Source organism: Monomorium pharaonis, chromosome 3 (genome assembly GCF_013373865.1).
Source record: "Monomorium pharaonis isolate MP-MQ-018 chromosome 3, ASM1337386v2, whole genome shotgun sequence".
In the NCBI taxonomy this organism is placed as follows: domain Eukaryota; kingdom Metazoa; phylum Arthropoda; class Insecta; order Hymenoptera; family Formicidae; genus Monomorium; species Monomorium pharaonis.
The window spans coordinates 10,775,553-10,801,728 of record NC_050469.1 but is presented as its reverse complement, the minus strand read 5'-3'; the positions used below and the strand labels follow the sequence as shown (position 1 = coordinate 10,801,728).

Here is a 26,176-nt window from a genome sequence, read left to right as displayed (position 1 = left end):
GATTTTACCAACTCCGATTAATTTAAAAAAATCGGCTAATTAAGTGTGTGTGAATTGCTAATTGTAAAATTTAAAACTGACCGTATTATTTTTTTCTTTATCCGATCCATTTTCTTTAAATTATAATTTATTTATGTAAAATATAATTAAATTAATAATTAGGTAATTTGTTTAATTTAAATAATTTAAAAATTAAATTAGAAGGATAATTAGTTTTAAATTTTAAAACTAATTATAGTTGGCAATTCATAAAATTAGCCGATTTTTTTTTTATTGGAGTTGATGAGTTAGCCTTGTATCTTGTAACCAATCAGAATGTCCGACATGCTGTCGACACATATGTGGTCTGTTCTTTTTCGCTGCACTACTGCACTGATGCAGTAAGTTAGAATGAGAAAAAATATATTTATCTCACTTTAACTTGTTGCAAAACTTCATCAAAGTTTCAAGTAATCGCAGAGGTCGCACTTTAAAACTCGCATTTAAAAAACCGTGTAAAGTTGTAGCGCATTGTAGTGTTGTTTGATGCTGTTATTTTCTCAATTTTTCTCTATTGTATCTTTTCTTCACAAAGTTGTGTCAATTGAATCGAATTGGAAATTGAAAGAAACCTCTTTGCAATACTGAATTTTCACCAAGAATTTTCATAAATGTTAAAAGCCAATAAAGATGCTCACGTGAATCACACACGTGTGTCGACAGCCGCGATCATATGATCGTCGTTATGTTGCGTCTCTCTCGCGGATAAATCCTTTTTTTTTTAATTAATGCCGATTATGTTGAAAAGTGATCGTCGCCGATCTATCGGGTCTGTCTCTGGAGCGCGTAGATCGAACAAGACTCCGCAGAAATGCAGTCGCAAAATACTATTTCTCAACACCTGGAGACCAAGGGATTCGATCTGTCGGCTGGAAACACCTGGATATATCCAGAAAATTATCCAGTCCGCCAGTATCAATATAACATAGTTAAATCCGCTTTATATCGCAATACCATGGTTTGTCTGCCTACCGGTAAGAAAAGATTTCTTGTTAACAATATTTAATATGTCAAAGATGTAATAGTATTTTTGTCTGTGTGACTCAGGTTTGGGAAAGACTTTCATTGCCGCCGTTGTGATGTACAATTTCTGGAGGTGGTATCCATTTGGAAAAATAGTATTTCTTGCACCAACAAAGCCATTGGTTGCCCAGCAGATCAATGCATGCTACGAAGTGATGGGAATTCCAAGCATTGATATGATAGAACTGACAGGTTTTAACATCCATTTAATAGTACATAAACTTGTGTATTTTTGGAGTACACCTGTCTTACGTAATATAATGTTATTTAATCCATAGGTGCGATAAATCAGAAGAATCGTGATATAGCTTGGCATAAGACAAAAATAATATTTGCTACTCCTCAAGTGTTTCATAATGATCTTGAAAGATTTACTGTCCCGAGTCAATTAATCAAATGCGTTGTAGTAGATGAAGCTCACAGGGCTTTGGGTAAACATTCATATTGTGAGGTAAAAAGAAACGTGGAGAAAAATGTATAACAGAATTGCATGTTGTTACAACAAAACTAATAAGATTTATAACTTTTAGTGTATCAGAATATTATCTGCACAAAATCCACACTTTAGAGTATTGGCACTTTCTGCTACACCTGGAAATAAAATAGACAATGTTCATGAAGTGAGTAAACTCAATACTGCATGTAGATTTTTAATCTTAATTGGAAATTGATTTAAAAAATCCAAATATTTAACATTTGAAGAGTATGAATTTTGTTTTATGTAGGTAATACAAAATTTAAATATTGCTCATTTGGAATTGAGAGATGAGAACTCAATTGACATAGTGCCATATGTTAATAAGAGAAAAATAGATATTATTTTGGTACCTCTTAGTGATGAATTGGCTGCGTTCAAAGAGAGATATATTATTATCATGGATCGTCATGTTAAGTTTCTTATACAGTGTAATGTATTGCGAGGTCATACTGCAAACATATCTAAAGGAAGGGTAATTGAATTTTATCTACAAATATTTTATGATAACTTATTGACATACACAATTTTAAATGTTTGCTTTATTTGTCAGGTATTTTACTTGTTAAGGGAATTTAAAATGAAGACAGACAAATCTGGGAATTATGGACAAATTATAAAGACATTGAATATATTGTTAACTATGTATCACGCTTATGAACTTATGATTAGGCATGGATTGCGTGCCTTCTGTAAATTTTATGAAAGTACGTTAGTTAGGTTAGTTAACATAGTTTATAATTTATAAACTATGTTAATCTTATATTATATAAGACTATAATTTTTGACATATTTATCAATGTGACTCTTCTAAGAAAATTCTATTTTTAGCTCATTCTGATAAATTTTGGATTCACAATGAAGATCGATTACGAGATTTACTTCGTGACATAGAAACTTATCTCGGGCCGTTTCCAGAGTTGTATCCTAATGGAGATGTATCTGAGGTTATTATCAATTATTTTAACTCTTAAATGTCACATGAGTGCAAATTTGCACCAATTAAAAATTTCAATCTTGAACAAGTTTCTACCTGCACATCCTAATGGTTTCCCACTATGACAAATGCCTGTTGGTGAAGGTTTCGACTGAGCAAGATACCCAATGGTCAAAATGATAACAACTTTTTAAAAATCGTATTTTTCTTTAAAAATTTACTATTTTGATAAAGACCTTGTGAGAGATTAAAGATAAATAGTTATATTTTAAGAAAAAAAACTCGATTTGATCCCAAGAAATTAAAGACTTTTAAGGGTGTTTGAAAATAGGGTAATTTTTTTTTAATTATAAAAATATTCTTTGCAAATTACTCTATTGCATTTCTCAGGAAATGTCACTTCAAAAACATGTACTTTTGGATGAAAATTTGGTTTTATTTTACCAAGATATAGAGTTTCAAAAAATCAAAATCCCAATTTACACCTGTGATCACAGTGTGATCTAAATTAGAGTGTGGTTTAAGAGTTAATAATAAAATTGAAAGTGATACGATTATTTTATAATTATAAAATAGAAATAATTATTTCAGATATCTACAGATATCGTATTTGGTCATAATAAATTTTACAAATTGAAAGAGTTGCTTGAGCATCACTTCAATAGCAACAATGGCGAACGAAAGGATACAAGAGCTATCGTTTTTGTCGAAGTTTGTATTGTCTCATCTATATTCATAACATATGCTATTTATTTAAAACTTGGAAATTATACTATAAAAAATGTAATTAATTTATATTCAGAAAATTTAATTTATGTTACTTTATATGAATTTTCAGTACAGAGACATAGTCAATGAGGTTTATATTTTGCTTTTGCAATCAAAACCAATAATTAGGCCACAGATGTTTGTTGGCCAAGCGAGTCAGAAGCAAAAGCAACAAATAAAAGCGTTGGAAGACTTTCGAAGTAATCGGGTGAATGTCCTGATTTCGACAAGTATAGGTGCATAAAAAATAGTGGTTTTAATTAATGCTATACTTTAATCTAGATGATTCTTACTTGTTCTTTGAGTTATATTCTTTGATAATGTATAACAGGTGAAGAAGGATTGGATGTCGGAGAGGTAGACTTAATAATATGTTTTGATGTATCACAACATTCTCCGACACGACTGGTTCAAAGAATGGGTAGAACAGGGCGCAAGCGAGATGGTCATATAATTGTTCTTGTTACAGACGGGAAAGAACATGAGGTAATTGAAAACTACAATTTTTTAAACATATGCACTTTAAATAAAAGAAATACTTTGCAGAATTTGAAGTCTACGTTTTCGAAAAGGGACTCTCTGAACAATAAAATATTAAATACAAGCAACATATCATCTTCCTTGTATAATAATAATCCTAGAATGATACCAAATCAGTTTACTCCAGAATGTCACAAGATACATATTACACCATTACAAAGTGCTACACCAGTTATAAATCGTAAAAGGAAGAGGAAAAATGTTAATGAAAGGAATGAAGCATCCAATACAAAACAGAAAGCAAGTGAGTTTCATGAATAATTTAATTCTTTCAATTTGTGTTTCAATTGCAAAATATATTTGTCATAGCACTCCCAGACATAAAAAAAAATTTTTTTTTTAAGATATAAATCTTTTCTAAAAGAGATTATTTTACAGGTTTATCTAAAAAAGGAAATCCAAATCAATCAAAATCAATAACGAAATTTCTTGTCGATGGTACATGTAACGAAAAAAATCGGGATAACACATGTAATATTCTTACTCAGTTAACAACACAAAATAGCAAGTATAATAATAACATAAATCCTAATAATGTCAAACTGTTAACTGACGACACCGCGGGGATTGATTTCCTGACATTATGCGCACTAAAGAAATCGGAGGAAGAGATGTCTTCAGAAGCTGTATCTCAAATGGATACGACTTACATCCCTGTGTCAAAGTCGTTTGATTTGTTCAGTTTCATAGTACCTGACATAGAAATTATTAATTGTTCATCTTTTTTAGATAATTTAACAGTAGACAATTTAACGCAATATAAAGACAATGAAAATAATTCATCTACACAATGTAAAAACAATGAAGATAAGAATATTGACAATAATGATTACATCAATTTTGATGATAACTTTTGGGGCACTATCCGAAATGAGAGGAATGTTATTAATAACGATGAAATAAGATTTGAAGATATACTTGATGAGAGTTCCGATTCGAACGAAACAACAATTTCACATCTAAACCAACGAATTACAGATATAGAGATAAATACAAATGAACCATCTACATCTCATACGAAAGTGGATAACAAAGTTATAACTGGTGCAAGAGCCGAATTGTCAACTAATATACTAGAAGACCTAGAACCTTCTATATTTGAGAACATATTAAATGACTCATTTAGTTCAATCGACGATGATTTAAATGATAAGGATGATACATTATTGCGAAATACGATATCTCCGAATCATTTAAATGTTTCTACTGAAATTCCAGAAGAAATTAATGTAACGCACAAGACTGACGTTAATACCTTTCTTAATGAAGATAATGTCGCTACTGATCAAATTTTATCAGGATCTATAAAACTTACTAAATCTTACGAAATAAATAGATTCGCTAGTTTTATAGATGAAGTGCAAGATGTGGATTTTAATAGTGATGTTGATCTAAGTGAATTTGTTAAGCATGACTCTAATAAAAATAAGCCAATAAATCAGAATAACTCAATACATCAGAACAAGTCAATACACAATTCCAAAGCTGAAGAGAGTTTGTTGTCCATAACTCAAGCCATTGACGAAATAGCACAAGTGAAAGAAAAAGTGAAAACGTCAAGATCTTCTGTAAGTAAAGAAAAATTGACTAACGAGAATAGTATTGGTTGGATTTCAGTCAATATTAAAAATGACATTAAAGTTGGGAAAAACGATACAAATTCGAAAACAAATAACATTATATCATCAAATACTTATTGCAATTCTGCTGCTAAATCACATACGGTTAAACAATATCTCGATTTCCTAGATGATTCCGATGAAGATTTTATGATTACAGAGGCTAACGTTAACAAATTTAATGAGCTTGAAAGTTGTTATTTTCACAATTCATCAAAAGATGATATTAGCTGCATGCCCAGTACATCGAAAAACTCGGGAATAAAAAACGGTTATGTTGATAATACATTGAAAAATTTAAATACTAAAGACAGTTATTTTGATAATATGTCTAAAAGTTTGAAACCATGTGAAATATCGACGCCGAAACATGATAAACGTCCGAAATTGTCTTTGAGGCGAAATAAAGCTCAGCAAGTTTCGGATACGATAGATTTGAGTTTTTTTAAAGCGCCTAATAAATGCGTAAACGACACAACAGACAGAAATATTTTAAATTCTAGCTCTGATGCGCGAAAGCAAATCTTTTCTTTAAACCAAAAGCTTGCACAGAAGAAAAGCAAACGTAGACTTAAACGCGAAATCATTGCCAGGAATGAGTTTATAGATGACGAAGCAGAAGTAGAGTCCGATGCCAGCACGGACGAAATTATTACAGATGATGAGGATCTTGGAGATTTCGTGAGCTATACACAAATCCCGCAAGATCAAATAGACATGCACGCGCATTATCTGCAAACCATCAAAAGTCCGATAAAGAGACCAGGCGCCTTCTATTTTAGAAAACCACGGTCACCCGATCCTAATATACAGATTTACTCACAGTTTTCACCACGAAGAGAAGACTCGTATATTAATGTATGTATATTATCAAGAATGTATTACAATTATTTTACTTATCTACTAGTGTAGTATAATTCATATCGTAAAACATTTCGCGCAAAATGTGTGTATTGAGTCAATTATATACTTATATATATATATATATATATATATATATATATATATATATATATATGTATGTATGTATGTATGTATAAATATATAAATTAACGAAATAATGTCTGTTTAATTTTGATTTTAGGATTCGTTTTGTGTCGCGGGAGATGCTGAGCCAAGCACACTGGTCCATAACGATTCGTTATTAGATAAATTGGAAAGGGAATTGGAACAAAAGAGACGGAAACGTCTCTATTCCGATAACGATACGAAACATACCAAAAAGAAAAAGATGAATAATATCTTAAATTGCTCTGTGAGCAGCGAAGATGAGATCGAACAATTGCGTGTACAAGTTCAGGAGGACTAATTGAGGAAGTGAATAAAAATGTGAAATCAAGCTGTGATGCGTTAATAATAAGTTATAGAACGCAGTAAGCAAATTTATTTTCATATGTACAGAATGTGAATACTCGTTAAATGTTTATATGTATTTTTATACACCAACGTATTTGTAATAAAATTATGTACAGATCTATCTTTATAATCAAATGACACAACGACTTATAAACGACAGCATTTCTTCGTATCTTTTTCTCCCGTTTAACGCGTGATTTCCTATCTAAAATACACTTTACCTCATCTACTGAAAAATCTTCTAATGATATTTTTATTGTTAAGTGTATATATATATATATATATATATTGCGGTAAAAAAAATGATTTGTATATAACTTATTTATAACTTACATCCTTTTATATATTGATTCATGATGAATTCATTACGAATCTATTAATAACATCTTTCAATTAGTTACAATCAATAATATTATTTTTAACGGTAGGAGACAAGTTGCACGCATAAAATTATGCAATGTTATATGAAATTAATCGAAATATTGTTAATACATTTTTTTCATATCGTTGTTGCTTCTAGTGTTTGATATCTAATGTCAAATGTCATATTTATCTAGAAATGTCAGTGTCCAGATATCGATAACAGAACAATAAGTAAGCCATTATGTCATGACTATAGAATGCGCAAAGTATCTTTTTAGATATGAGAGTTAAAAACCATTAGTAGGTAGACACAAAATATATCAGTAAGTTACAATGTATACAGGTACGAAGTATATAAAGAGCTGTATGTAAACTATCATGTCTCAGTTCCAAATTTCTGTCGAGTGAAAGCACCTCGACATCGTTGAAAAAGTCTCTTGAAAGTACTTTCCACAAAATAGAGTGGAATAACTAAATAGCAAATAATTAAGAAATAGCGTTACGCCGCAGTTGTAATTTAAGTGCATTTAAATTAGGCTTGGTAAGTTCCATGAATATTCTCATTTAAATCATAATTAGTGATTGAGTATTAAATATTTTATTTCTTCTTTTTAAACTGATCTTTTACACAATTTTTACAGGTCGAATTAAGAAAAGATGTATCGTGCAATAATCATTTGTTTGATTGTTATTGGATATACGGAGGCAAACAATCATCCGTTATATCAAGATAGGCTAACAAGACAAACGACTTCTGACTTTCCGTATCCAACCTATTCGGATAAGCTGGTTACAACCGTACCTCCTACAGTCTCTTTGTCTTCGCCTTCCCCGTCTTCGACTTTGTCTTCTCTGTCTGTTTCGCCCTCTTCGCCTTCAACAGATAAGGTTTCTGACAAGAAAAATCTCGAAGAATCAACTGCAGTATCCAACTGGCGCGGCAAGTTATATTATTATAGCGAAATTGGTGGCAAATATTTACAAGAAGTCGCCACAGCAATTCTTCTTGGCTCATCTCTTGTGCGCATAGTTTGCGAATACACATCGCTCTGCTCCTATCTGGCGGCAAGATTATTGGTAAAACAAAATACATTTTCTTACTTCTTTTTTTCAAGCATCTTATAAAGCGCTTTCAAAATTTGCTGTCACCTATTTTTTCTAATAAACGAGGATTTAATGAGGACTTAATTTATAAGTTTAAAAATACGTTCATCTTTCCGAGAAGTACTTTTTAAATTTTTTTCTGCATTTAATATTAGCATTTACTTATATGTATTGGTAACGTATTAGTATGATATTGACTAATTAAGTTAGAATGAAATTATTTAATTATTATATTATTTAATTATGAACTCTTTGAAATAATTTTTAAAAAAATATATATATATACTCAAGAATGTGAAAGTATTAATAAACATGAAATGGGTATACTCATCTTATTTTAATTTTCGCAAATATTTGTTCGAAAATTAATCGACTTATTTTAATATTTTTTATATGTTTACGGTTTGCTAATTATACGCAATAATTTTATTAAGTCAATCTAAGAGTAAAAGTAAAATGCAAATATCTAGAACGATAAAATACATATTTTATCAAACAATACAAAGTATATTGAGAATTTCGTGGTTTACTCCATTTATATATTTATATTAAATGCATATCTTTATGTAAATTTGCGTACGACGGCTTTAATAATAACGCCAGTGCATCCAATTGAATTTGCTATTAATAATTTGATTTTTTTGCGCAGTCAGAAGAAGTTACCCGTGCATTAACACTGTAGTCCAATTTTAATGAGTTGATTAACCAAGTCTACGATGCAGTGGAAAACTACTCCAAGATGCAGAAAAGTGATTAATACTATTTACGTATTTTATTAATCGAAATTTTTACTATACTTTTTGGCTTTAATATCCCTTTTTTTTCATTATTACATTGTACTGTTTATGTACTTTATGTTATATTAGTATTGTGCTTATTTTTGCATTTGATTTGCTTTATGTATTATGAATACGTTTTACATGTTAGACAATCTTCTGCAATGATGTGTGTACATTAAAAACGTTTCAATAAAAAAAAACGATAAAACGTTTATTGTTGATTTACATTTTTACTCAACGGCGTTACCAAAATATTTAACTTTTTTATTGTTTCCGCATCCTTCACTTACTGACGTTTACAAAGTATGATTCATTTGATTAATATAGGATTTTTTGTTTCCTTTAAAAAGCGCGATTATTTCTCGCACGTTTACCCAAATGCATCGTCACGCTTGATTATGCTTATCAAACAATCTTGCCAGGTGATAAAAAATTCTAGGTATTCTGAAGTCAGTGGAAATATGAATGTCACACATAAGTCAACGTTAAGCGTTCGTTGCTTAGTGTTTTATCTTTAAAGAAAAACGTTAAGGAATAGCATTGATATAATTAATGAAACATTTTCTTAGACAGTCAAATAATAACTGATCAAAATGCATTTTTTTGCAAATATATCTTTAAATAATGTCACGTATTTTTTAAGTGTGTATTTGTATGTGTGTATAATAATAATAATTTTTTTACATATCTCTGGTAAAAATTTTCTTAAATTTATGCGAATTGGAACACTTCTGAATACTGCGAAAGTATATATTTTTTAAAGGTATTTTAGAATTTATAGAAAAATTCTAGACAAAATATAAAATTCCTCAACATTTTTTAAAAGTAACAAAAATCTGAGAGTAAAAAAAATTGTATTATACAGAAATTCTAAAAAATTTTGAAATTTATTTATAAATATTCTGAAAAATTATATGACAAATTTTGAGAAACTTTTTTACTAGAATTTCTAAGCGTTTACCTGAAAATATGGAAATAAAATGTTTTTGGAATTATTGTGATTGCATTTCCATGGCTGTAAAAGAGATTTTTAAATTTATTCTTATTTATAATATTTTTATATATTTCTATTTAATTAATATTTAATATTATTTAATTCTTTCAAAAATGTTTATCTTGATTATTTATTTTTAAACGGATTTGCAATCGCGAAACATAAAATTTTCCGCATGAGATCCTTTTCTCATTTTTACTGTGATACCGCAGAAGTTTAGTATATGCCAAGTGTTATCAACAAATGATTTAATACGTGCAGAATTGTTCGCGCTTTTGAGTCATGTTCAACGCCGTTTCCTTCTAGCAATTTCCCCGCGCGTCTCTCCGCGTGTTACCACTACTCTTTCTCGCGGATGAGCTCTATAATCCACTGGATCGTCAGACGCTGACCGGTTTTGATCCTTACCGTACGCTGGTCGCGTCACAAGCGTTGGTCTGATCATCGCGGGCGTCAAAGATTGAAAATCGTTAATTTGTAAAGTTGTTATCCGAGGCTAATAAGTTCCGACATTGCGCATCGAATCGCCGATTATGTGGCTTCAATTAGGTAAGTAATCTTGTTACCCGTAAATTTTTGGAAATTCATTTTTTCTATAAATTTTTTTTCTGATATATTCTTAATATGCTGACGGAATTATAATAAACGATGGAGATCTAATTTGATTAAATTACTATTGATTTGTCTGAAGTCTATTGTAATTAAATGCTTAGCTGAAACAAATAATTAAATTTGTATAAAAATTTTTAAATATCTATTGCAACTGAAAAACATGAAGTCTTCAAATAAGTGAAGTGAAATGATTCTAGTTCGTTATAGAATCTACAAGATTAAGTTTTCTTGGATAAAATTTCGCAAAAAAAGTGGAAGCAAAGTGTCAAGGTAAAAGGAATTGAATGGAAGATCAATGTTGATCCTTGAATTTTTTTTCTTCGTATACTATATATAAAAAGTCCAAGGTCTTATTTGTCGACGAGGTAGCTGACCGCCAACAAAAATGCGGTTTCCGTTCGGATAAGCATTTATATGTGGTCATTGTTATCGAAAAACATCTAGGAATGTATGTCAGGATTGTACAAAACTCGATTTATATGTACAATGCATATTTCAAACAGGAAATTTATTATCAGGCACATAATTGTAGAAAATTCTTGGAAACAAATATACTACAACTTCTTCAAATATAGTAAGAATCATTAATAAAAAGAATTATCTTGCTGTAATAAAGTTATTTAATAAAATTCTGAAAAAATTAGTGTAAAATTTATTAATTTAATTATTTGTCTTATATGATACTAACATGTCGATAATTTTTATTTATAAGTATTTTAATTAATTTAATATTGATATTTTTTTAAATGAAAATTGAACTCTGTTATAAAAATGTCACTTTTTTTACATCTTTTGACTTAATGTTTTTTTTAAAATATCTTAATGTAATTAAATTAAAAATTAGAATTCTGCTAAGGTAGTTACTTAAAATTAAAATTTAAAAGTATCTAAAAAAATTTTTGTATTTATTACGCCATACACGCGTGTGCGCGCACGCACACACACACACACACACATTTTCTTCAGTTTCAAGGATTTTTTAATAAAAACGCGGTAAACACTTCAATCATTCTGTTGAGCAAAAATTAACTCCAAATTGAGCAAATAATTTATGGACAAAAGATTGAATCGATAATTAACAATAAAATTCTGTACAACAATGTAATTTATAAAGAAATCTTTTAATTACAGGATATTTACTATGTCTTTCAATTGCGGTGGGTTTTATAAAAGAAGGTACATGTGCTGTAACGCAAAGTCCCGCGCAAACGAACATTTCACGAGTCAATCCTCAAGTTGAAGACGATGATTTTGTGCCTTATCAGGGCGAACTTTTTACCGTATTCGATTGGATGCTATTCAGGGTATTATTTACGTTTATAGAATGTGTCCCTCGCAAATATATCAATACCTGTTATCTGAGTATTTAAATATCTGAAAAAGTATTAAAAATTAATTATTACCTAATTAAATTAAGTAAAAAATACACACATAATATTATATGTACATATACATAAACATTAATGTACATATAATAAGATTTTTAAGATGTAGACATGTAGAGATTTTTTAGAGGTCTTTTAGATTGGTTTTAAACTTTTAACCTGTTAATTAATAGATATTAAATTTTGCCTGACTAAATTTATAAAGTTTTAATTTGTTAATTCCGATGCTCTATTTTTAACATTTCTTCAGAATCTAGGCAAAGCAAATGGAGGAAATGTACTACTGTCACCGATATCTATAAAATTAGCGTTAGTGCTTCTTTATGAGGGAGCTCAAGATCAAACTGCACATGAACTTGCCGGAGTCATGCATCTTCCAGTCAGCATGTTGGCTACTCGAGAGAAGTTTACTAATATTCTCAGATCTTTGCAGGTAATTTAGACAACTACACTAAAAAAAAATTCTTGGTAAATTTTTAAAATTATTTAGTAATGATATTGTTGAAATATTTGGTTATTATATATATATTATATATATAAATAAATATAGTAATAATAACAAAATTATAATAATATTAACAAAACATTTGGTAGTGATGGTAAACATTTTGTTATAATTACATTATTTTGTTATATTTACCTTATGTTTAGTTGAAACTATTTCACCAGTGCGCTGGATAACTTTAACCAAGGCTGGATTATTATAACCAAACTTTTTTTTCAGTGTACAAATTTGTATATAAATATGTGGACATTAATATTATTACAAAAACTGTAATTTTTTATGCATATAATTCATAAACTAATAAAGCGTTATTTATTTGCAGACTCCATCTCCTACGTACACTTTAAATCTAGGTTCGCGCATTTACATCGATAATAATGTGCTGACCAGACAACGTTACGCAGCGACAGTGAAAAGTTTTTACAATACCGATGTGATCAACGCAAATTTATCCGACACACACGCAATCGCGACCAAAGTTAATTCTTGGGTCAATAATATTACGAATGGACACATCGAAAAAATGATAGATGATGGTAGATTTACTTGAAGCTATCTTAATTTATTAATTCATATTTTATCTCCAATATCTCCAAGCTTGATGTTAGCTCATAAAAACTTAAGACCCTACGCACAATGAAGAAATACATATTAGACATTAGGAATAGGAAGTAGAGTTTGAGAATTAGTTTCCTTTCAATAAACACGCAAATAGATAAATTATAAATTATGTTTCACAGTTATACCTTGTATTTTATTTATATCCATTGCGCGTTTAATATTAATTTTGTGCAATGCCTAGAAAGCGATATTTAATCAAATTAAACAAACTTGTGTTTAATATTTAATACTAATTTGATAATCTAGATATGATTATTCATATGTGTAAGTGTAACTTTAATGTCTACAAAATAATTGTACGTTTCTTGACGCAAGAAAAGATCTTTGTTGTAATTTTAATTGTTGAGATTTAGATAATATTTATTTTACGTTCCAGAGAAGGGTTTGAAGGATTCAGTCATGTTGGTCGTGAATGGATTATTCTTCAAAGGCGCTTGGCGCCGCAAATACTTTTCGCCCGAGAATACTCGAGTTTCCAAATTTCACATAAACGTCAATGACAGTGTAGACGTGCCGTATATGCACACCCTGGGTCGATTTTATTACACCGAATCGTCCAGACTCGATGCGAAAATTTTGCGAATTCCGTATGACGTACGTAACAGTTTGATTTAAAGTGTACTTGGGTAAATTGATTGTTAATTACGCAGAAAAAACAAGATGTAAAATTTTTTAGGGCTCAAAATTCGCTATGTATATTGTACTGCCGCACACGCTAACAGGCGTGGATCATATTGTTAACGAAATTAATCCGTTCACATTGGCGAGAGATGTGTGGGCCATGCAGGAACTGCCTCTTAACGTCTGGATTCCGAAGTTCAAGTTTGAATTTACTAGCCATCTGGAAAATACTTTGCGTGAAGTAATTTATTTACATGTGTTTCTATATATTCTCAAATGCACGAAAAAGTTATATGTAAAAAATATTTAATATAAACAGTCATTAATTCATAAAAAATCATGTTGTTGAACAAAAACTCAAAAAATGCAACAGAGCCGAAGACCGAGTCAGAGTTACATATAAAATTTTCATTTTTTAGCAATCTTACATTTTTATTAAAAATAATTATTTAAATTAATTTTATAAAAAATAGTTATGTGGGTGTGATAATAATGTGCCTATTTTTCCATAACAGCTCGGTATCCGCGATATCTTTGACGATACCGCGCTGTTGACGAATATAGTAAAAGCGAGACGAGCTTCTAGACATTTGCAAGTATCCGATGTAGTGCACAAGACTGGAATAGAGGTGAATGAAAACGGAACAACTGCTTATGCTGCAACAGGTACATTGCTTTTAATAAATTATATTAAGTATAAAAAAATAATTAACTGAAGTACGTAAAGTAGACGATAAATATCTACATAAGATGTACAGTACGACTTCGTACTCTTCAAATAATGTTTTGAATTATTTAGCTAAATTTTTTTGATTTTCTTTACCTTTAAGATCAATATAAATACTAATAATTTATTTACTACACAATCATTAATTTTATACAAAAGATACAAGTAATTTTATATTTGTTTCATTTTTAAAATATTCTGATTATATATATATATATATATATATATATATATATATATATATATACATATAATACTCAAATTATTTTATTGTACTTAGGAGCAAAGAATGTTATTAAAAACAATTTTATTTATGCAATCCTTCAACTTTCATTTTTTCTTCTTGTTATAGAGATACAAATTGGAAATAAGATAGAAGAGAGCACGTTTCACGCTAATCATCCGTTTGTGTTTTACATCGAGGACGAGACCACCGGTACTATCCTTTACATAGGCAAAGTTCAAAATCCCACGAGTGCATCTGGAACTACTGGAAAAGTGCAGCAAGAGTTTCCATCACGATTTAACCCGGATACAGCGATCATATCTCCTACTTCCGGTAAACTACCGTAAAGTATTTGATAACTAAGGAATAATATCTGTGCTGCAAATAGTAGTGGCAGAATGTAACTTTGATGCAACTTCTATTCTGGGTTTAAAGTTACTTTTATCAAGTAGATTTTGCATTGGCTCTTTCTAACTGCATTAAGTAAGACTAAAGTTAAAAAATATTATCTTAATTCTTAAGTTTTATTTTCTAACATTAACGGAATGTGTTAAATTATTCAGAATGCTTTTTCTCAAGCTTAGAGATTACTGTAGTCTTAGTCTTATATCTTAAAACACAAAACGAAAGAAAAGAGATAATATACGAGATTGGTTTTTTTCCAAGATTTTTTTTGTATGACATATTTTCTCTCATTGTGGTTCTTGAAGATAGAGTGCGGAGCTCGAAATCTGAGATAAAGCATTCTGTACTTGTAGAATGTATTTTAATTTAGCAATAGGAAATGCTGAATAAAATAATTAATATACTACTAACCAATTGCATGATGCTCTAGTAATGTTATAATAGATAACTACAATTTAATAGATCTGATTAAGAACCTAACGCAGGTGAATATCATTTGCTTTAATTGATACATTTTATTGATTAATTTACATAAGCAATAATTTTTATTTAATTTCTAACAAAAATATAAGAAAGAAGAATTTTTTCTGTGATATTTTGAATTAAAAATCTATACCGAAAAAACCATTTTATTTTAAAGTATATAAAAATTTAACTATATACACATAGATACAAATTTAAAAATAATTTTGTTGAATCGATCTTCAAAACAATTATGGAGAACTGCTTGCTTACACTTGTTATTAGAATGTCAAAACTTTTATAACATTTATAATCATTATTAAGCATCCTACATAATTATTTTGATGATTCAACAAAATTATTTTTAAGTCTGTATTTAACTAAATTTATACTTCAGACTGTTTTTCCACACTACTACTGTACTAAATATTCTGCATAACAACAATTTAATTAATAATTATAGAATTATTGTCTATATTAAAGAAGATGCATATTATAATCATATATTACGTGTAAATAAAATTTATTATTCTATGTAAATATTAAAAATTTGCTTAAATTTTATGTTTGATACTTAATTTTATCAAATAATAATATACCAAAGAAATTAAAACATTTATTTACATTAAATAAATTTGTTAAAAATAATGTAATAATAAGAAGCCTTGTATACGAGTACCTGTCTTTAACTCCAATACGTTTTAGATAATTTTTTAATTTTTTAATTGATATACTTTTATAACTATATAACTCTATTAATTAATATATACGTGCGCACATATACAAAAAATTTCTCCTTTGTTTATTTACAAAATTAACAAATTAACAACATTAAATAAAATATGATATTATAGTTATATTAATTTTATCTGATTTATTTATTGTTATCTTAAGAATTTATATTTTATGTGATTTATAAAATCTAAGATACAATTAATCAATTGTTAATAAAACTAATTACTCTCTAACTTATTTCTAAGAATTGATTACTTCCCCCTGGGTTTTTCTCTCTTTATTTTTGTATAAATAATAAAGTTGTCGTTACGTATAATTGCATATAATGCTAGTAGTACTAATTAAGTAAGCATATAATAATCTTTCAGAATTATTGACGTCACTTGCTAATCGCTCTCTGTTCATTTCACTGTATTATCAATTAGCGTGGCTTCGTGATCTGTTTGCTTTTATTTTGGACCAAGGGTTGTGCACCTCTATCGCAGCACGATTGCAAAAGTTATTATAAACAAGTTTTAATGGGACATTCCAATGACTCGTGAACGGAAATCCCACAGTAAAACTACTTCTACAAGCGTCTTTTCACTTTTAGCTAACAATAAATGCATGTTTTTGTTGTTCTCCGTCTGTCATATATTCATACTTATTATATCGGTTTCCTGTTTCCTTTATTTGACATAAAATATATTATTATTGACCTTATCTTCTAGTTTATTTTGCAGTTTTAGATAAATAACTTTTTTATGAGAGTTTTTGTCCACAATATCAATTTCATATGAAAGTTGCGTCAGTTGGTTGAATAAAGCTCCTTAGAAAGATAGTTCGTGCTACTATTTTTGCTTTATTCATCGAACTCGTTTTGTTTTGTTTCAATTATGTCATCCTCGCGTATCGACAAATGCGGTTTTACCTCGTGTACGAACGACGGCGATTTATCGACGCGTCGGAGCGTAGTATATAGCGTTTACATCACGCGATGAGAAGATAATGAGACAGGATTCAGGCATGAAGTGGGGATAAGAATTCTTGCCGGAAATTTAGCCTTTAGTTATTAGCACTTGCCGGCAATAGTGTTTCCGTTATATTCATGTTCATCTGCTCGTCGAGAGCCACGCGAAATACACATATTCGGGCGTGTTAGTTAAATGTCTGCGCGTCGGGTTTCGAATCATGCAGAGAGAATGTCTTCACTGCCGCTGTGGATCTTCTGGTGTCTCCTCGCAGGTATCGTTTACAAGCGGTAGAATGAAACGAGTTTTAAACGTTTTCTACGAATATTTAATAGATTATCTAGAATATCTTTTTTAATTATCTCTTTAAGAATTCATATTACCTGAAGCTTTATGACCGTATTTATGTAATGTCATATTGAAAGGTTTCGTAGATTACCAAAAAATATGATTTACCTTCGAATTTTTACATAATTTTCTCATCATTTATATTTAACTTCACGTCAAATTCTTATTTTTCTAACATCTTCTTTGCATGTAACAGAGTAACAAATAAAAATATTCAATCACAGACTCTATGTTCATAAATCAAAATTGTCCATAACTATCGGGCCGCATTTTTTACGATTACGTCATCGCTCGCAAGGTGAAGCGTTAAAGTTACTCAAAGTCCCACGCAATTATCCTCGACGTTATCGTCCTTTATTATCTTCGTGATTATTTTCGTTCGGATGCAAGTAGGATTCCTGTCGAGTCGCTCAGATCGAACAAACGAGGAAAATTCTTCTCGATATGCCAGGTCATGTGATGATTATTACGTCCTTTTTACACAGCCTATTCCAAAGCTATTTTTCACATTCGAAACTTATACGCGACTGATCGGAGCGATTATGATATTTGTTTTTGATCATGCGTAATCAGCAATAAATCGCATTCTAATGTGCCATTAGAGAAATGATAAGGAATGTAGCGCGTTTGGAATGATAGCTGTATAAATGCATGTATGATTTTATTCTTGCAACAAATCACGCATTGTATTTATTATTATGGCATTTCCAACAGTTGTTCCAGGCGCAATCAGCACCGAGGACCGATATTCCTTCTTCAACATCGATCTCCTGCAGGTGAGGAAGACTTTTTTACAAAGATGCAAACAATGAAAAAGACGTAAGATACTTCGCATTATTTGGGAAAAATATTCATGAATTAAACAAAATTAAAACAGAAGAGCAGTTTAAAAAGTGGCATTCAATTTTAAAAATTTGACACGGACTTCTTGACTTAAATTTTTTTGCACCGACGTTTTATTTCGGCAAGTCTCGTAGTTTTTAACTTCTAAAATAAAAAATAATTTTATGGTCAAATTGAAGTACACATTGTAAGCGGATGACAATGATTCTTATGCTCATGAAAATTTCGTGATGTTGGCCATAGAGAGTAAACGAGATCGTCGAGGGTAATCTTATTCTGTCTCCCGCCAGCGCGAAAGTCGCCCTTACAAGTTTAGTGGAAGGCACAAATGGTCGAACACGTCACGAGCTCCTCGCGGCTCTGAGATTACCGCCGGAAGAGTACCTCATCAGAAGGATAGCAAAACGCACTCTTGTACCTTTAAAGGTATGTTAAAATTATCGATTTTAACTTTACTGGCGTTTGCTAATTATAATGTCGATAATTTTAAACTATCTTAGAAAATTCATCGAAATTGTCATCAATCAACGCTTTTTTAAATTTTCCGTTAAAAACTTGTCCAACTTCTTTCTTCACGCTACTTTCGCATTTACTTTTCAGAGTCATCAAAATGGCACGGAAATTGATGTAGCAACTCGCTTATGGATCAATCCGACTCTTACGGCGTCTACTAATTATATAACTGACTTGCGTGATTTTTACGGAACCGATATTCGACAGTTGAATTTTGGGAATGCAAACGACGCGGCTAACACTATCAACTCTTGGGTTCGCGAGAACACACGGAATAACATCAAGTCGATCATTCAGCCTGGTACTTAAATTCTCTTGATAGTAGCAGAAAGTATCCTCTTTTCTTAAATACAACTACTTTTTAGTTTTCAGATTTTTTTTTTGAGAAATTGAAAAAACATTTTCTTTAGTTTCGACTATATTGATCTAATAGAAGCTTTTATGTATCAACATTGTTCTAGGTACTCTGACTGCCGATACTCAGATAGTGTTAACTTCGGCCTTGTATTTCAAAGGACGATGGTTAAAATCCTTCGACAAGGACGCCACGCGTGTACGATGCTTCCATAGTCTTCAAAGTGGTTGTCAAGACGTTCGTATGATGGAGAGCACTTCCAAGTATCGATACGGATATATAGCCTCTCTTGACGCTGATGTAGTGGAAATCCCATACTCAGTAAGATTTGATTCTTACGTCATCTATAAGTTAGTACGAAAGAGACTTGGACGCTTTTATGAAGAACTCACGCAGCAGCGTATATTTTCAGCGTTATCTAATATTTTTTTTAATTCAAAATGCCTCGTATCTATTAAATCTTTCTAAAAATTTACTTATAATATTTTAAACGAAAATTAACTTATAAATTAATTTATATTTGTTAATATACAAATTATTTTATTTTGGGAAAATGTTTTATGAGAATTATTGCATAATAAATCGTATAAATACATTATCAAAGTAATGTACTTTTGTTTAAAAAATATATATAAATAAAAAGAAAATTTTACGTAATATTATAGAAAGTGCATAAAGTATAAAACTATAAAATTTTTCTTTATTTATTTAAATAAAATTTAAGTTACAAACTTTTTTATTTTAATTCATTCTTTTATCAAAGAAATTTTATTTTATAAAACTCTTTGAAAAAGATATGCCGAAAATGAAACACAGTGTTTATACAAGAATTAATTAATTTATTTATTATGTGTCTGTAGCTCATGAAATTGATATTTTAGAATGGCAGGACGTCTATGCTGATATTCCTGCCGTCGCATCAGGAAAGCGATCCGTATCTCCAAATTCTCTCCAAAGATCTGTCATACGTACCGATGAAAACGCTACTCACTAGTCTCAACGAAACCGACTTGATACTTGCTATTCCGCGATTTAGCATCGAAAGCAAATTAGATTTGCGTTCACCCTTGATGCGCGTAAGTATTAATTAAGTTTAATATTTTATTAACGTCTATTAAAATATATATTCTGAATAATTTTTACCTGTTTTCTATAATTAAGCTAATTTCTGTTTATAATCATTATTGACTACAGTTATTAATAATTATTCAACTACACACAGAATTATTTTTTGTAAGATAATTAAATTATTATAAATATCGTAAATACTACCATGTTTAGTAAAAAGAATTAAATAAAAAATCTTCTATTTCAGATGGGCGTGCAGGACATTTTCAGCCCGGCAGCGAATTTCACTGGAATCGTGCCTAATCAATATTTGCGAATAGGAAATATAATTCAAAATGCTAAGATAGAAGTCGACGAGGAAGGAACCATAGCTGCCGCGGTGACAGGTAATTATCAACATAATTTATACTCCTTTTACACTATATTGTAGCTTGCTAGGTACTAATGCTCATTAAATTGCAGAATTTACGATTGTACCGCTTATGGCTAACATGGTGCCAACTTTCACAGCGAACAGACCATTTATCTTCGCCATTGTTGATGTGGTAACAAGCGAGACTCTCTTTGCTGGTCGTTTCATGGGTCCTAACGCGAACAATTCTAGAAGCTCCATTCAGAAATAAGCCTAACACTCATCAACTATCGTTTTTATACTTAAAAAAAGTAATTAAAATATAAGAGCCTACCGTTTAGGTAGCCAATATCAATATCTACCGCTTTCTATGACAAAAATTTCGTTTCTGCTACGACTATAGGACAATTACTTACTTTTTATACAAATAAATAATTAGTTAAAATTAATATAAAATACATAGTGCTGCCCAAGATTTATAATTTTAAAATTCTAAATTATTAATAAATTATTGAAATATACTTTTGTGCCAACATTTGCCTATTGTTCGGCTCTTTGTTGATAGAGGTTACAAAAGGCAATAGCTATTGCTTTTTACGTAAATATGACACACATCAAGTCAACGTTCAAAATTACAAATCTTAGACAGCATTTAAATATATTAACTCTTATAATAGATTTTGCAACAAAATATAAAATAAAAATCTATCATAAAAATTCACCAGTATAAGTTCACATAATTTGTTATTTATTTACATATCCGGAAATAGAATATATATCTATAAATAATATAGATCTAACATATTGTTCCTAAAAAATTCCATTCAATTTTCGTACTTGTGCTTGATGTCCTTCCATAGTTTCTGAAAGAAGAGACCGATGTCTGTTATGCAATCAGAATGTTTTCTCCAAATAGTAAATTAAACGTCCATAAATTGTCCGTTGTAACATAAATTATCATTTCCAATGCTATATATTATAATTTGTTAACATATACTAAGTTTCCTTATTATTAAGTTTTTCTTTTTACAAAAGATCATTACGTTACATCGAATATTTTTCGTGACATAACCTCACTTTGACTCGTTAACCTCAATCGGAGAAATCGATATTCTAGCATCTCGAGATAAGGATGTGAGGTCGAATAAAAAGTAAAGACGAGAGAAAGCGCAGGTGAATACTCACCCCTTTGTTAATAGTGTCAAAAATCTCGTCGGCGGCCACATCGAATGCCCTTTCGAATACGAAGGCGGAAGCTAAAACGGCGATCGTGAACGTGGACGTGCGTTTGAGAACGAGATTATACAGCGTGCCACCGAATGCCATTTTGTATGTTTTAATTTATGCTCTTTGCGATGTCCTCGCTTGAAAACAATCACAAGCCAGTCCGACTAATCGGAGTAGAAAACCAATGTACTCCGAACTCCGAGTGATTTTTTTTGCGACCACAGCATACAGTACTTCCCTCTCTCTGAAGTTGTCGCGAAGCAGAAGCGACGTAGCTGACGTATGTATCATTGGCGGTAAGTTCGAGAAGCACGTGACATTCGAGCGTGCTTTAAAAATTCGAAATCTCTATAGAAAAGATTACCAAATTCCGCAAGAGTTCGCTCAAAAAATTAACAAATATGTGTTATAATCGCATTTACAATAACGCACTATTTTTTAAATCTTTTTTATCTAATAAATATAATATATATTTGTTGATAATTTTAATATTAAATGTTTCTTTAATTAAAAAGTTATTTTAATATTTGATTAAGATATTTGTTAATGTTTATTAATGTACTATGCTACCAGAAATTTAACATTGTTATTAACAATTAATGATAATCGAAAACAGCATTCGTAAACTAATATACTTCCCTATAATTTTTTCTTTTTTTCTCTTAAAACCGAATAACAAGTGATATGCGAAAAGCATAAGAAATATAAATTATAAGAAATGTAAAATAGAAATATGAATATATAACTCAAAATTAATATTGTAAAGTAAAATTTTACGAAAATTTCACGAAAATATTCAAATTAGTTTAATTTAAGTATATATATATCTAAACAAATCAAAACAAGAGTTTGCTCGGTTTTTTATTACGACAACAATTGAGTATTATAAAAAAATCCTGAAAAAACCCTGTTGTTAGTTTTTAGAGTCTAGAAAAAGTACAAATTTGTCAATTAATCGGTCAAGTCATGGTTTGATCGATTAAGCTAGATGTGTAATAATAATTCAACTATATATGAAGTATACCAATCATGCGGTTTTGATAATATAATTTATGAAATTTTAAAAAGCAATATTATTTTATATTATTTTTAAATAAAATTTAAAAGTCGCGCAAATATAATCTTTACAATGAAATAAACACTTCTCTATCTCTACTTTTTATAAACAATTCAATAGTTAAATTGTATTTTAATTTATCTATATATATATATGTTGTCCCTTAATTTAATATCAACATTTATCTATTCTGTGTCATATATTAGCATTTTATCATTATTTATTATTTATACTTTCCTCTCTCTAAATAATATTATAGTATAATTGTAGTAATGATCAAGTCATGTTGTCTATAAATTTTGTTTAAACAATAATGTGCGTGATCTAGTTTGAACAAAGGCAATATATATAATTCATTATAATTTCTTAATTGCGCATTTCGGCATTTATGCATGTGTCTTAATTGTTAGCTAAATGCTTTCGTCAGTCATACGATATATTAAATATGTATTTAGTATGCTTGAAATGAGCCAACTGACGTCGCTGCGATGTCGTAATCCATTGACAATCGGCCGTTTCAGCGCGTTTCCATTGTTACTCGTCGACATTTTTTAATCGATTTAAAAATTCGCCGGTGGCCACAGCCACCTTAATTTTTATCTTTGATAATAAATTGCTCGTGTGGTCCGGGAATGTCGCGGAAAAATAGAAATTCGGTATATATTTCTATATGTATATACAAATATTTTTATTTTACAAAATCTTACGTAAAGTTATAACAAAAGAGATATTTTGCAACAACAACGCCTATTATATGATACTACACTATCAAGACGCTCGCATGCTCATTGTATACATGCACATCTCTCTCCAATCTCATTTCCTTCTGTCCACTGATTGTATCCCATTCAACTTTATAAACTTGATAAATTTATTATGCATATTTTGCATCTATATAGAAATAATCGAATGTAAGAAAAATTAGAAAAAAAATATGAAGAATAATTATATCATCAGTTTTACTTTGAACGTCGAACAAATAAAGCGATTTAATTAATTACTTAGCGATATTTATTTTCTTTTTATTCTTACGTAAATATTTTGATCGAGAGATTATACTTTTTAGACGCAAACTATGCAAGCGTTTCACGTCTGGCCCATTAGCTCAGTTGGTTAGAGCGTCGTGCTAATAACGCGAAGGTCGCGGGTTCGATCCCCTCATGGGCCAAGCTTTTTTTTTTATTTTGATTTGATTTTTCTTCGCGGTTTAATTGACCTTTGCTTTTAATTCAACTCTGGTGATATTAGGAAAAAAGTAAGACTAAACATTGTTCTTAAAAAAAAATTATTGACGCTCCTCGATGTAACAATATCAAGGAACGTGAGAGTGCAAGATAATTATCTATTACGATTCTCTGACAGAATTGAATGTACGATTCGCCTATCTATTTATAAGCTTTGCTCGTTTTGCGTGATTCGTCTATAAAATTCCGTCAGACGTATAATACATCCTACAGATAGACTGACAGTCGCGGTGCTTCGAAATCTCCAAGTCCTCCCAGTTGTCCATTAACGACTAACGCATTCGCATTTCGCAGCGCAAGTTATACACATTACTTAAATAGCCATCGCATCTCAATCTGTTCATTATGCATCGCCATATCCATCGCACATAGCCGGCGTAATACGGACGAGCACGCATGATCGCGCATACATGTGCGCCGCAACTGTCAACACAAAATACGCTTTCTCTCAGCTGTCTGAGAGCCCTTTGATTCGCTCGCAGTTCAAGCGTATGTCTAAATGTCTCTACCAGTAGAAACAAAATTATCGATTGTCGGGCATTAAATTATCACGTATATAATATTTATTTTTCTTAATCTTCACGCGAAAAATTGCTGCATATTCGGGACCATGTCGTTTTCCGTGTTCGCCGCAAAAAAAAAAAACAATCAAATTCGCCCGTATGACAAAATGCTGATTTGTGAAATAAGTAAACAAGCGACGACAAACGTCGGGTGAGCATGCTCGTTCGTGAATTTAATCAGGTTGCGTAAAGCCGTGAAAAGTTCGCGCATCCATTTTGACTCACTTTCGCTTCTGTGTGGTAGTGATTTTTCTGTCCGTCGTAAAAAAACAATTGTTGCTATGTCTGAATCAAAATTGACTCAAAATCGAATGAGAGTCGCTTAAACATTCGGAGACATTAAAATTCAACTAGATAAGCAAAAAAATAATATTTTAATTTTGTTAAAACATTTACATTCTCGAGATTTAAAATATTTCCGTTAAAATATTGCCATTAATATAGGATAACTTTTATTAATTTATCAAGATAGACTAAAAACGGTTCCTACATTGCAGAAAAAATTGAATAAAAATAATCCAGCTTTGTGGTAAAATAATTTCAATTAAATGTATGACTAAATATTTAATGATACTTAGTAATTATATTAAAAACAATTAAACATAATATTAATCTTCGGTTACTAAATATTACTAAATATTTATTATATTCACTAAACATTTAATTGAAATTATTTTATTAAAGCTTAAAGTATTAGGCTCGATTATTATTACTAAAGTCTTTTTTTAATAAGTTTATATTATTGAACAATATTATTGATCATCTTGAGTCTATATCGAATTTGTTTTGTATTGCCTACAGGAATATTATACAATATTATTGAGCATCTAGGGACCACTTAAGGCATTACAGCAATGTATCCTAACGGTAAACTCAATTTATCTTATTTTCTATCTTTTTCTAGGAATTAGGAAAAGATAGGAAATATGTTAAACTGAGCATTTAAGCACTACTTAAGACATCGCGGCAATGTAGCTTAACTGGAAACTCGATTTATCTTACTTTCTATCTTTTTCTAGGAATTAAGAAAAGGTAGGAAGTATGTTAAACCGAGTTTACAGTTAAGTTATAATTGGTGTAACCGGGCCCAAGAGAAAAGTATGTTTCTTCATACGCGCGCGCTGTTTCTTATTTTGAACGATATTATATATTACTTAAAAATACTAATTAATTAGCACAATGAATTGTCGGTTATTACGATAATCTTATTTAGCATATCATTATATACTATAAGATATAATTATTAATTAATTCGGCCAGAATAATGAAATAAACTCGTGGGTCACGACTTGAATTAAAATGCGCATCCACAAGTTAAACCCAATTTATTGAAGGCGCATTCTATATATAATTCCGTACC

The 26,176-nt window shown here is 30.2% G+C and overlaps 3 protein-coding genes and 1 non-coding gene across 4 annotated transcripts; 3 read left to right on the top strand and 1 right to left on the bottom strand.

Moving 5' to 3' along the window:
- The first annotated feature begins 325 nt into the window (after positions 1 to 325).
- LOC105828741 (Fanconi anemia group M protein) lies at positions 326 to 9,214 on the top strand. Its single transcript, XM_036284378.1, has 15 exons — positions 326 to 1,013; positions 1,087 to 1,254; positions 1,341 to 1,513; positions 1,593 to 1,682; positions 1,788 to 2,012; positions 2,091 to 2,244; positions 2,369 to 2,484; positions 3,066 to 3,185; positions 3,313 to 3,478; positions 3,574 to 3,728; positions 3,789 to 4,026; positions 4,161 to 6,259; positions 6,486 to 7,661; positions 7,762 to 8,197; positions 8,874 to 9,214. Exons 1-13 carry the CDS (start codon positions 851 to 853, stop codon positions 6,708 to 6,710), a joined length of 4,092 nt encoding a protein of 1,363 aa, XP_036140271.1. The 5' UTR covers positions 326 to 850; the 3' UTR covers positions 6,711 to 7,661; positions 7,762 to 8,197; positions 8,874 to 9,214.
- Positions 9,215 to 10,530: 1,316 nt separating this feature from the next.
- Positions 10,531 to 21,442, top strand: LOC105832254. Its single transcript, XM_012673043.2, has 15 exons — positions 10,531 to 10,546; positions 11,741 to 11,913; positions 12,245 to 12,427; positions 12,822 to 13,035; positions 13,497 to 13,714; positions 13,797 to 13,982; positions 14,257 to 14,407; positions 14,821 to 15,027; positions 18,309 to 18,370; positions 18,681 to 18,863; positions 19,038 to 19,251; positions 19,412 to 19,626; positions 20,187 to 20,381; positions 20,621 to 20,759; positions 20,836 to 21,442. Exons 1-15 carry the CDS (start codon positions 10,531 to 10,533, stop codon positions 20,994 to 20,996), a joined length of 2,517 nt encoding a protein of 838 aa, XP_012528497.1. The 3' UTR covers positions 20,997 to 21,442.
- A 13-nt stretch (positions 21,443 to 21,455) lies between these two features.
- On the bottom strand, positions 21,456 to 22,205 carry LOC105832255 (cytochrome b-c1 complex subunit 9). Its single transcript, XM_012673044.3, has 2 exons — positions 21,911 to 22,205; positions 21,456 to 21,588 (listed from the first exon to the last, which is right to left on the bottom strand). Exons 1-2 carry the CDS (start codon positions 22,049 to 22,051, stop codon positions 21,550 to 21,552), a joined length of 180 nt encoding a protein of 59 aa, XP_012528498.1. The 5' UTR covers positions 22,052 to 22,205; the 3' UTR covers positions 21,456 to 21,549.
- A 1,898-nt stretch (positions 22,206 to 24,103) lies between these two features.
- Trnai-aau lies at positions 24,104 to 24,177 on the top strand. The gene has a single exon. It is a non-coding gene; the product is annotated as a tRNA-Ile (tRNA).
- Positions 24,178 to 26,176: the final 1,999 nt, after the last annotated feature.

What these genes read in the sequence shown, in the direction of transcription:
- LOC105828741 (XM_036284378.1), top strand. Translation starts at nt 851, where the DNA reads ATGCAGTCGCAAAATACTATTTCTCAACACCTGGAGACCAAGGGATTC. An exon ending in CATGGTTTGTCTGCCTACCG is followed by an intron (nt 1,014 to 1,086) that starts GTAAGAAAAGAT and finishes TGTGTGACTCAG; the next exon opens with GTTTGGGAAAGACTTTCATT. An exon ending in GTAAACATTCATATTGTGAG is followed by an intron (nt 1,514 to 1,592) that starts GTAAAAAGAAAC and finishes TATAACTTTTAG; the next exon opens with TGTATCAGAATATTATCTGC.
- LOC105832255 (XM_012673044.3), bottom strand. Translation starts at nt 22,051, where the DNA reads ATGGCATTCGGTGGCACGCTGTATAATCTCGTTCTCAAACGCACGTCC. An exon ending in TTGACACTATTAACAAAGGG is followed by an intron (nt 21,589 to 21,910) that starts GTGAGTATTCAC and finishes CTCTTCTTTCAG; the next exon opens with AAACTATGGAAGGACATCAA.
- LOC105832254 (XM_012673043.2), top strand. An exon ending in CAAGTCGATCATTCAGCCTG is followed by an intron (nt 19,252 to 19,411) that starts GTACTTAAATTC and finishes ACATTGTTCTAG; the next exon opens with GTACTCTGACTGCCGATACT. An exon ending in TAGTGGAAATCCCATACTCA is followed by an intron (nt 19,627 to 20,186) that starts GTAAGATTTGAT and finishes TTGATATTTTAG; the next exon opens with AATGGCAGGACGTCTATGCT.